Raw genomic sequence first — 12,617 nt, 5'->3', positions numbered from 1 at the left:
GCATTCAGGTACGACGTGTATATATAATGCATGCAGGCAAAATACTCATACACATAAAATAAACGTTTAATAAAACACTCTTTGAAAAGAAAAGAAAACCTATAAATTCTATTTATCAATCCGGTTTTTGGCCAGTAAGCAAATTGTTTGACTTTGGTTGATTGGTTGGTGGATTTGTTTTTAGCCATTGGTTTATATTAAAATTCAGGGAAATATAAATAATTTAATTCAGGACATTACTAACATTTTCATAGTAACTACTCAAACTACATAACTTAGAAATTATAATCATATAATTGAAAGAAAATTAAATTTTTAAAACTTCATTTAAGCCTGCCAGTTTTTTAGATCAGTCATAAAATTTTTGTTTCAACCTTGAATTAAGGAAGTAACTTAAAATTCAGGCTCAAATCAAGAAAATAATAGATTTTTTTTGTATTTTGTTTTTTTATACATGTTATAAAATCTTCTGAAAAGCTTAAAGTAGAGTACAGGACATAATGGTACACCTGTAATCCTAGCATTTTGAAGGTGGACAGAAGGCCAGCTTGGGCTACAAGAGACCTTGTTTCTATAATTATACTACTTCTAATAATAATAACCTCCAGACAGGCTAGGAGTGTAGTGCAGTAGTGGGGTACAGTTATCATGTGCAAGGCCTTGCCTTCAACCTTCAATACAGAAGACACTAGAACCAAATATCTTACAGTAGTCAAGTTAGAGCTAAGAATGCAGCCTTGTGGCAATCCTTGGTGTTTAAAAGTCATTATGTTTAATCTAAACACCAAGAAAACTTTGACTATTTCCATGTTACGTTTTGATTTACATGTACTTTATGCTCATGGTAACTAGTAAGATTTCAATGCATACTATCAAAGCTTTTAAAAATCAAGTACTGACAAAAAATAAAAAAAAATTAAATGAAAAGAACGTTGAACTTACATCAGAGCTGGGTTAGAGGCCCTTTGTCTCTGAATTTTGTACTATAATAGTGTCTAAATTAAGAATAATTTTTACCTTCATAGAAAGAAATAATGTACAAAAACACTAAGTTTTACTTTCTATAAAGCATTACTCAGATATTGATGTCAGTTATTTGTTCTGGTTTTTGAGACAGGATTGCAAGTGATCCAGGCTGGTTCTGAACTGACTTTGTAGCTGCAAATGACCTTAAATCATTTTTTTTTAATTTAATGAAAATTAGGTATCTTTCCATTTGCTCCATACAAAGTAGATGGTCAGCAAGCCTGAAGCTCTGGGTTTTGTCTGTTTGTTTGTTTGATTGTTTTGGATATTTTGGGTATTTACATTTCAAATGTTTCCCCTTTAACAGTTTTCCATCCAGAACTCCCCCCTTCCCCTGCTTCTAGTAGGATGCTCCCCCTCCCACCCACCTACTCACACCTTACCTCCCTGGCATTTCCTTACATTGGGGAAATGGAGCCTTCATGGAACCAAGGGCTTCACTTCCTATTGATGACAGATAATGCCATTCTCTGCTACATATGAGGCTGGAGCCATGGGTTCCTCCAGGTGTACTCTTTGGTTGGTGGTTTAGTCCCTGGGAAATCTGGGGGAATCTGGTTAGTTGATATTGTTGTTCTTCCTATGGGGTTGAAAATTCATTCAGCTCCTTCAGTGCTTTCTCTAACTCCTCTGTTGGTGTCCCCGTGCTCAGTCTGATGGTTAGCTGCAAGCATCTTAATCTGTACTGGTAAGGCTCTGGCAGAGCCTCTCAGGAGACATCCATATCAGGCTCCTGTCAGCAAGCACTTCTTGGTGTCAGCAGTAGTGACTGGGTTTGGTGACTGCATATGGGATGAATACCTAGGTGAGCCACTACCTTCCTAGTCTAGTTCCCGTACTCTCTTTCCTAGGTTGGTACCACTTTCTGTCAATGGAAAGGACAATGGAAGACACTTGGCCCAACTACCATAGTTGGATATTTTAAATAGGGCTGCTATGAACATAGTGAAACAGGTGTCCTTATTATATGTTGGAGCATCTTTGAGGTATATGCCCAGAAGTGGAATAACTGGGTCTTCAGGTAGTCCATTTTTCTGAGGAACCGCCAGACTGATTTTTAGAGTGGTTGTACCAGCTTACCATCTCAACAAAAATGGAGGAATGTTCTTCTTTATCCTCCATTGCCAACATGTGCTGTCACCTGAGTTTTTGATCTTAGCCATTCTGACTGGTATAAGGTAGAATCTCAGGGTTGTTTTGATTTGCATTTCCTTAGTGTCCAAGAATGTTGAACATAGTTTTAGATGCTTCTGGGCAATTCGATATTCCTTAGTTGAGAATTATTTGTTTAGAGTTGAACCACACCATTTATTGAAAATACTATCTTTTTTCCACTGCATGGTTTTAGCTCCTTTTTCAAAGATCAAGTGATCATAGGTGTGTGGGTGTATATCTGGGTCTTCAATTCTATTCCATTAACCTTCCTGTCTCCGTATCAGTACCGTGCAGTTTTTAATCTTGATTGCTCTGTAATACAGCTTAAGCTTAAGGTTAAACCTTGAGGTTAAACCCATCTTTTTTTGGTTGGGAGGCTTTGATGACTGCTTCTATTTCTTTAGGTGTTATGGGATTGTTTAGATGGTTTATCTGATTCTGATTTAACTTTGGTATCTGGTATCTGTCTAGAAATTTGTCCATTTCCTCCAGATTTTCCAGTTTTGTTGAGTATAGGCTTTTGTAGTAGGATCTGATAATTTCTTGAATTTTCTCAGTTTCTGTTGTTATGTCTCCCCTAACATCTTTGATTTTGTTCATTTGGATACTCTCTCTGTACCCTCTAGTTAGTCTGGCTGAGAGTTTATTGATCTTGTTGATTTTCTCAAAGAACCAACTCTTGGTTTTGTTGATTCTTTGAATAGTTCTTTTTGTTTCTATTTGGTTGATTTCTGCTCTCAGTTTGATTATTTCCTCCCGTCTATTCCTCTTGAATATATCTGCTTCTTTTCGTTCTAGAGCTTTCAGATGTGCTGCTAGTGTATGCTCTCTCCAGTTTACTTTTGGAGGCACTCAGAGCTATGAGTTTTCCTCTGAGTACTGCTTTCATTGTATCCCATAAGTTTGGGTATGTAGTGGTATCATTTTCATTAATGTCTAAAAAACCCTTAATTTCTTTCTTTATTTCTTCCTTGACCAAGCTATCATTGAGTAGAGCATTGTTTAGCTTCCATGTGTATGTGGTCCTTTTGTTGTTTTTGTTGTTATTAAAGACCAGCCTTAGTCCATGGTGATCTGATAGGATGCATGGGATTATTTCGGTCTTCTTGTATCAGTAGAGGCCTGTTTTGTGATGGTACCATGAAGTGTTGAGAAGAAAGTATATTCTTTTGTTTTAGGGAAAAAAATGTCCTGTAGATATCTGTTAATTCCAGTTGGTTCATAAGCTCTGCTAGTTTCACTCTGTCACTATTCAATATCTGCCTCCATTGATGAGAGTGGGGTGTTGAAGTCTCTCATTATTATTGTGTGTGGTGTAATATGTGCTTTGAACTTTAGTAGGATTTCTTTTATAAATGTGGGTGTCCTTGTATTTGGAGCATAGATGTTCAAGATTGAGATTTCATCCTGATAGATTTTTCCTCTGATGAGTAAAAACTGTTCTTATCTTTTTTGACAACTTTTGTTTGAAAATCTTAGGGTCTGTATGATGTCTGGCCAGGGTCTTCTAGCTTTCATAGTATCTGTTGAGAAGTCTTGTGTAATTCTAGTTGGTCTGCCTTTATTTGTTACTTGTCCTTTTTCCCTTACAACTTTTAGGATTCTTTCTCTGTTTCGAATATTCGGCGTTTTGACTATTATGTGTTGGGAGGAGTTTCTTTTCTGGTCCAATTTATTTGGAGTTCTGTAGGCTTCCTGTATGTTCATGGTCATCTCATTCTTAAAAACATGAAAGTTTTTTTCTACAATTTTGTTGAAGATATTTACTGTGCCTTTTAGTTGATATTTTTTGCCCTCTTCTACACCTATTATCCTTAGATTTGGTCTTCTCATGTGTCCTGGATCTCCTGGACATTTTGGGTTAGGAGCTTTTGGTTTTTGCATCTTCTCTGACTGTTTTGTCTATGTTTTCTATGCTGTCTTCAGCCCCTGAGATTCTCTCTTCCATCTTTTAGTCTGTTGGTGCTGCTTGCATCTGTGACTCTTGATTTCTTTTTTAGGTTTTCCATCTCCAGGGTTGTCTCTTTTTGTGTTGTCTTTATTGCTTCCATTTCTGTTTTCGATTTCTTCACCTGTTTGGTTGTGTATTCCTGTAGTTCTTTGAGTGATTTTTATGTTTCCCTTTTAAGGACTTCTATTTGTTTATGCGTGTTCTCCTGTAATTGTTTAAGGGAGTTATCTATGCACTTCTCGAAGATCTCCATCATCATCCTAAAGTATGATTTCATGTGTAGGTCTTGTTTTTCTGGTATGTTTGGCAATTCACTACTTGCTATGGTGGGAGAGCTGGGTTCTGATGTTGCCAGGTTATCTTGGTTTCAATTGCTTAGGTTCTTTTGCTTTCCTCTTACCATCTTGTTATCTGTAATTATAGGTGATCTTGTTGTCACTGACTGGAGCCTGTCTCTCCTGTGGATCTGAGGGCCTGTGGGCTCAGGAAGGAAATTTCTTCTGGTTGTTTGGCTCTTTGCAGGCAGGCAGTGAGTTCTGATTGCAGTGACTCGGTTCTGTCTCTATGGGCTCAGGTGGGTGAGCCCTTGTGAGGCTGTTCTGGGAGCTCAGCTGTTTGCTGGTGGGTCCTCACCTTGAGGGCAGTGATCTGGCACTCTCCCTGGGCTGGAAAAAGGTTTATCCTTTGAGTAGAGGAAGGCTACTGATTTGTTTGAGTTGATTTTACATCCAGCCACTTGACTGACGTTGTTTATCAGCTGTAGGAGTTCTCTGGTGGAATTTTTGGGGTCACCTAAGTACACTATCATGTCATCTGCAAATAGTGATATTTTGACTTCTTCCTTTCCAATGTGAATCTCTCTGACGTCTTTTTGTTGTCTAATTGCTCTGGCCAGGACTTGCAGTACTATATTGACTAGGTAGAGAGAGAGAGTGGGCAGCCTTGTCTAGTTCCTGATTTTAGTGGTATTGCTTCAAGTTTCTCTCCATTTAGTTTGATGTTGGCTCCTGGTTTGCTTTATGTTGCTTTTAATATGTTTAAGTATGGGCCTGAATTTCTGATCTTCCTAAGTCTTTTACCATGAAGGGGTATTGAATTTTGTCAAATGCTTTCTCAGAATCAAATGTGATGATCATGTGGTTCTTTTTTTTCTTTGAGTTTGTTTATATAGTGGATTGTGTTGATTGATTTTTGTATATTGAACCATCCATACATCCCTGGGATAAAGCCTATTTGATCATGGTGAATGATTGTTTTGATGTGTTCTTGAATTCGGTTTTTAAGAATTTTATTGAGTATTTTTGCATCGATGTTCATAAGGGAGATTGGCCTTTCTTTTTTGGATCTTTGTGTGGTTTAGGTGTGAGAGTAATTGTGGATTCCTGGGCTTTTTTTGTTTTGTTTTGGTTTGGTTTGGTATTTTGTTGTTGTTGTTTTGGTTTGGTTTGGTTAGGAGACTTTTAATGACTTTTTCTAATTCTTTAGGGGTTATGGGACTGTTTAGTTGGTTTTTCTAAAAGATCCTGATTTAATTTTGGTACCTGTTTATCTGTCTAGAAAATTGTCCATTTCATCCAGATTTTCTAATTTTGTAGTAGGATCTCATGATTCTTTTAAAAATTTCCTCACTTTCTGTTGTTATTTCTCCCTTTTCATTTCCGATTTTGTTAATTTAGATACTGTCTCTGGACCCTCTGAGAAAGCTCAATAATTACTGGATGAATAAATGTGCAATATTCCAAGTGCATCTGAAGCATTAAGAAAGGCCTTTTCTCTCTCTTGCTTCATATACATATTTTCTCTGACTTAAAACCTTCCATTTGTTAAACAGTTTCCTTGCCTAAACCATTTTGCATTACTTTTTCACCTATTTTCTGATGTGTGAGGTATACATGTGTTATATATGTGGAAGTCAAAGAGCAATTCACAGGAATTGTTTCTTTCTAACAAAAGAGTTCAAGGGAGTATACTAGGATTGTCAGGTTTATTCAACAAAAGGCACTATTACCTGCTAAGCCAACTCTATAGTCCCTAAGTCATTCTGTGTAGAGCATTGTTTGCCTTAACATTTATGTCTGACCACATATAATTGTCATTTAATTATTATAGAAATACATTCTAGTTATGTATTTCTTGTTAGGGAGTATATACCGTCTCCAACGAAAAGTTAAAGATGGAAAGCTATGTTTCATGACAGTAAGTTTTTTTACCTTCTGTTATAAGTACATTTTGTATTTTGTATTGATTTTCTGTGCATGTATAGCACACATAAAGTCAAAGTTATGTCTATTCATATTTTTTTAATTTATAGGACTGAGGGTATATAATATATATGAATACACACATATATGTGTAATAATAGGACTGAGGTTGTATGTGTGTGTATATTTTAATTCATGTAAATCAAAGAAAAAAGCTGATGTTGACAAGTCCTTGTTTCTATTTCTCTGGCTATAAGTTTGGGTGCTCACAACATCTACAAGGAGAGATTAATCTGGCCTTGATAAGGTATGCTATCAGAAATGAATGAAGGCTGCTAGAAAGAAGTACTGACACATGTTCTCCTTTGTGCTAAAAGTATAAAAAAATTGCATGAGTAGAATGGGAAGTATTTCCAGACTGTCAAGTCCTTCCCTTGTTTATAATGTTTATATATGTTTATAAATCTCTGTATTTAGGAGAAGCTTTCATCTCCTGAAGAAAAATGAAAAGCTGCTAAGAGAACTTAGGAACTTGGATTCAAGGCAATGGTGAGTTCTTGGGAAATTTTTGTAATTACAGTTGGAAACTCTTAGCTATTTCTGTTGATAGTAATGCTATGAATAGCGACGTAAACTGTAATACTATAGTGTTAAGTTACAGCTTTTGCGTAAAAACTCATTATAATGTAGGTAAATTATTTTTTAAGAAAAACTTAGAACTGCATTAAAATGTTCGATGTATTTGAAATACTTGTATTCTTTGTGTGCATTTCACAATCCTCTTTTGAATTAGAGAAAAACAATTGAATTCTAAAAATCCATAGGTTTCTGTGCCATACTTAATCATAAGGCATTCACTGTTCTGCTGCTTATGATAAATTGAACAGCTAATTTAAAATAAGCAACCTGCTATGACATCACTATTGTATAAGAATTCAAAGTGAAATGGGCTGATATGCACATTTGCTACATAAAAGCCATATGCTGAGCCATTTTATTAAGTTTTACAAAAATTGCCCTTTTATTCACATATTACTCTGATTTACATCTCTTCTGCTTTTGTATGATCCTCTTCATTTTGTGTTTCTTTATCTTCATAAATGTTATTGACACGCTTGGAAAAAAGGAACTTCAATTAAGAAATGGCATTGCTGAGATAGGCCTGTGAGCATGTTTGTCGGGCATTTTCTTCATGGCGAATAGATAGGGGAGCCCAGCCTGTTGTGGGTAGAACCTTCTCCAGGCAGTTGGTCTGGTTTGTAAACAAAGGTAGCTAGCAATGAGCCTGGAGAAGAGCCGTGCTCTGTTCCTCCATGGGCTTCAGTAACTGCCTTTAGTTTTGCCTTGGCTCCACTCTAGACAAGCTCTTTCTCCCATGTTGCTTTTGGTCAGAGTCTTACCACTCCAATAGAAAAACAAACCAGGACAGTTTTAATGCTGCAGTCCTTATTCTTCTCATGCTGCTTTCCACCAAATTTATGAGGAAAAATGTCACCATGTGTCACCTATATTTACCAACGGGCTTTTGTTGAGGGGCTTTTAGCTTTCTTCAGAGTGATCTTTTTAAATTTTTTGCATTTATTTATTTGCTCTATGTGTGTGTGTGTATCCATGAGTGTATTAGGATTATTTTATATTTGTGGAAGCTGTTTAACTTTTAGTTTTCAGCTTCACATTGATGGAGTTTATTCATTTTTTTTTCTTAGCTATTTTTCTCAGTATTTTTCTACATCTCAATTTCTTGTGTTTATAGACTTCTATGTTGAACCCATTTATTCTGTATTTTATTAATTAAATTAATTAATTATCTTTATTTGTATAAGATAGTTATATTTTGTATTTAGTTCTTTATTCTTTCTAAAATACATTTGAGTTATGATATATTAAGGAATTTTGCACCAAACCTGATAATGAAAGTTCTATTCCTGTGACCCACACGATGGAAGAAGAGAACCAACTCCCAAAATATGTCCTCTGACCAAACCACATTCATGTGTGCATGCATACATATACATACAATAATAATAATAATAAATGTAAATAAAACAGAAACTATTTTAAAGGGAGAAAGCTGGAGAGGTGACTAAGAGGAATTGAGTTTAGTTACAAGCACCCATGTCAGGTGGCTCAGTATTGCCTTGTAGCTCCAACTCCTGAGACCTGGCACACACTTTTTGTTTGCATGGGCACAGATATGCACATACATATATACAGACATATGCACATAAACTTAAATAACAATAATAAAAATAAATACATTGGGCTGGAGGGATGACTCAGCAGTTAAGAGCATCGACTACTCTTCCAGAGATCCTGTACCATCAACCACAGAAACTGAGGAAATTCGAGAAATCATCAGATCCTACTACAAAAGCCTATACCCAACAAAACTGGAAAGTCTGAGGAAATGGACAAATTTCTAGACAGATACCAGATACCAAAGTTAAATCAGGACCAGATAAACCATCTAAACAATCCCATAGCACCTAAAGAAATAGAAGCAGTCATCAAAGCCTCCCAACCAAAAACAGCCCAGGACCAGATGAGTTCAGTGCAGAATTCTATCAGACATTCATAGATGAGTTCATACCAATACTCTCCAAACTATTCCACAAAATAGAGACAGAGGGAATACTACCCAACTCATTTTTTGAAGCCACAATTACTCTCATTCCTAAACCATACAAAGATGCTACAAGGAAAGAGAACTTCAGACTATTCTCTCTCATGAACAGTAATGCAAAAATACTCAATAAAATTTTTGAAAACCAAATCCAAGAACACATCAAAACGAACATTCACCATGATCAAGTAGGCTTTATCCCTGGGATGCAGGGATGGTTCAATATACAGAAATCGATCAATGAAATCCACTATATAAACAAACTAAAAGAAGAAAACCACATGATCATCTTACTGAGAAAGCATTTGACAAAATTCAACATCCTTCCTTGTAAAAGTCTTGGAAAGAGCAGGAATCAAACATAATGAAAGCAAGCCAGTAGCAAACATCAAACTAAATGCTGAGAAACATGAAGCAATCCCACTAAAATCAGGGACTAGATTTTCTCCCAACCTATTCAATATAGTACTGCAAGACCTGGCTCAGCAATTTCAAGAACACTTGTTGCTCTTGTAAAGGACCCAGTTTGATTCCCAGCATTCACATGGTGGCTTACAACTGTCTATAACTCATGCTCTGGGGAATCTAAAGCCCTCTTCTGACCTTTGTGGGTACCAGACACATACTTGGCGTACGTATACACATGCAGGATGCAGGCAGAATATCTTTACACATAAAATAATAATAAATAAACCTAAAACGAAAGCTTTCCTTAGTTGTTTATATAAGTCCGTTTATTACCAGGTTCTATAGATTTTTTGTGTTCACTGTAGGTTTTTAGATGAAAGTTATAGTGAGCTTCATAAAATTAATATTATCTGTTAGTTGAAATTCCAACTTTTATTTAATATTTTTTTCAGATTTTTTCAAGTTTTTGGGTCAATACTATTAGTTTGTTTCATAAAAATCTATTTTATTGAGCTATCTATTATCAAAAGGATAAGAATAGAGTTTTTGCCTATTTTACATGTATTATACTGACCAAAACTTCCAACATGTCATAATTCTCTACACTATTCTCTTTCTCAGCTTAGTATTTTTGGAATAAACAAACTTTCTTATTGCAGATATAAGTGTGTGTGTGTGTATGTGTGTTTGCATGTGCATGTGTGCATGTGTGTTCATCTGTGTATATATAGCTGCACATGTACATGCAAGTGCATATGAAGATAAGTGACAACTTTGGATATCATATCTCAGGTATCATCTACCTTATTTTCTTGAACAGGGTATCTAACTGAAATAACATGGCATTAGGCAATTAAAGCTACTCAAATTGCCCCTGTAGCATCTGGGAACATGTCTCACTACCCACCCCAATGTTCTGAGTTCCCGAATAAAACACACACACACACACACACACGCACACGCACACACACACACACACACACACACACACAAACACATAGGTATGGTATGCTCTCTCCTCTGCAGCTCTCAAGCCTAGGTCTTATTCCTTTCCTGCCGGCCAATTCTCCTTTCTCTGTCCCATTGCCCACAAATTCTAAAGTCCCACCTCTTTGAACTTGCCCAGCCATTGGCCGCTGGCAACTTTATTTACCAATCAAAACCAACTTGGGGGAGGGACCCTCACTGTCGTACATACAGATTCTCATGTAAGTTTGGGAACCCAAATAACGTAATGCACGTGTTAAAATAAATCCACAACACCTTAAGCTTGTTTAACTTGGGCAGTTTGTCAGTGAACCCAAGGATCCACCCATTTTCCCTCCCAGGCACTAATATCCTAAGTACACACCACAACACCTTTTTTCTTTTAAGTAGATTTGGGAGAATCAAACTCCATCTTGTGCCTACATAGCAAGTACTTTGCCAAATGAGCTCTCTCTTTAGTTCCTGTGTTCTGCTTCTATTTCATTCATTTCTGTTGTGTTTTTTATCACTTTCATACACATTATTTCCTTTTTCACATACCAGAAACTTCTGATCTGTAGTCAGACATGTTATATCCATCACATCACTAGCTCACTGCTTTTTCCTAGACCTAGACCTGAATGTTATGTTTCTTGTTTGGGGGGGGGGTTGTTTTATTAACAGTGAAATGATCCCAGGTTGTAATTTCTAGCTAAATGTATAGTATTTATCTACCCTTCAGATCCCAATTTAAGCATCAGAGTTTCTGGAAATCCTTGCCATAAACCACTGCTGACCTCCTCAATTTATCTAATTAATTAAATGTAATTCTAATTTAAGCATATTTGACATCCAAGCAGTATTGTGTTTAAAAATAAAATCAATAAGAAAGTAGAAAGTGTTTCCGTATGTCATCTAGCCTCAGCAGGTTCTCTTGCTATTGACATCTTCTTGTCTTAGTGTGAAGCTTTAAAATTGATAAACCAATATTGAAATATAGTTATTATCTGATATGTTAGCTAAGAGTAATATGTTTACTAAATAAGCATCAGTACAATACAGTCTCAGTGCTGCTTTTCATTTCTTATGTTGAGAAACTGCCAACCTGGTTTGTATGTAGCATTACTGATTCTTCCCAGTCATGTGTGCAGACTGCCTTCTCTGTCATGGCATGCTTATTACCACCTGCCTTTTCAATTCATCTTAGTAGATGGATTTAACTTAGGTAGTTGGGTCTTGTGATTTTGATTTCCCAAATAATATTGGGCATTTTTAAGTGACTAAAATGACCATCTTTTGTATCTTTTGGGGGAACGTACTCAAATTTATACTGTATTAAATAATGCCTTCTCAATGGGAGGGGAGATAGGATTGTGGGAAAGGGATAATATCTGAAATGTAAATGCAGAGAATTTCCAATAAAAAAATTGGGGGGAGAATTAATGTCTTCTAAAATACTCATTTCTACCAAGAATCTCAGATTGTAATTTGGAAATCAGGGCACAGATAGAATTAAATATTAGGTCATACTGGATTAAGTGTACTTCTAAATATGATTGTTGTTCTTCTACAGAACACACATGCACATAGAAAGAAAGCAAGTGACAGGGCAGAAATGATAGGCACAGGTAGATGGTGAGGAATACAGAGGTTTGCTGTAACCATTAGTTGGTAGAGAGGCCCCACTGCCTTGAGTCATAGCACTGTCAAAACCACCTAGTTTGTATAGTTTGTTGTGGAAATTCTAGGAAATGAAATTCTTTGACAGTTTTTTTAAAGCTATTTTTATTTCATGTGTATGTGTCTATATCTGCATTGTGTATATGCAAATTTGTATGCCTGGTGTGCCTGCAGAAGCCAAAGGAGGATGTTAGACGCCCCAAAACTGGATTTGGAGATGGTTGTAAGCCTCCTCCATGTAGATGCTGGAGCAGCCTCGGTCCTCTGCAATTGAAGCAGGTTTCTTTAACTTCTGAGCCATCTCTTTGCTATCCTTTTGTGTTATCTTTTTTTATAAGTTCTTTACACATTTCTGGATGCAAATTCCTTCTAGATATGATTTACAAATACTTTTTTTCTCATGTCGGTTTTACTATTTTTGGTATCAACTATAGCACAAAATTTTAGGGATTGATAATGTTTTTTTATACCTTGTGGACACTAGTAAGGAATCTTCCTTAGTAATAAAATTAAGACCTGATCTGATTCAAAGTCTGATCATTCTTCGCAAGACTTTTAATAGTTTTAGCTCTTTCATTTGGGCCTGTGAATCATGTTGACTTAACTT

General features: G+C 36.2%; 1 protein-coding gene across 1 annotated transcript in view; it reads left to right on the top strand.

Annotated features, from left to right (window-relative positions):
• Positions 1-12,617, top strand: part of RALGAPA1 (Ral GTPase activating protein catalytic subunit alpha 1) — a 251,940-nt gene that overhangs the window by 160,422 nt on the left and 78,901 nt on the right. Inside the window, exon 35 of the mRNA XM_080934414.1 lies at positions 6,811-6,882. Coding sequence (XP_080790540.1) covers positions 6,811-6,882 — 72 coding nt within the window. The remainder of the gene's footprint in view (positions 1-6,810; positions 6,883-12,617) is intronic.

The sequence above is a fragment of the Micromys minutus genome, assembly GCF_963924665.1.
Source record: "Micromys minutus genome assembly, chromosome: 1".
Classification (NCBI taxonomy): domain Eukaryota; kingdom Metazoa; phylum Chordata; class Mammalia; order Rodentia; family Muridae; genus Micromys; species Micromys minutus.
Note: the sequence above shows the minus strand (reverse complement) of the source record. Positions and strands in the feature narration are given on the sequence as shown.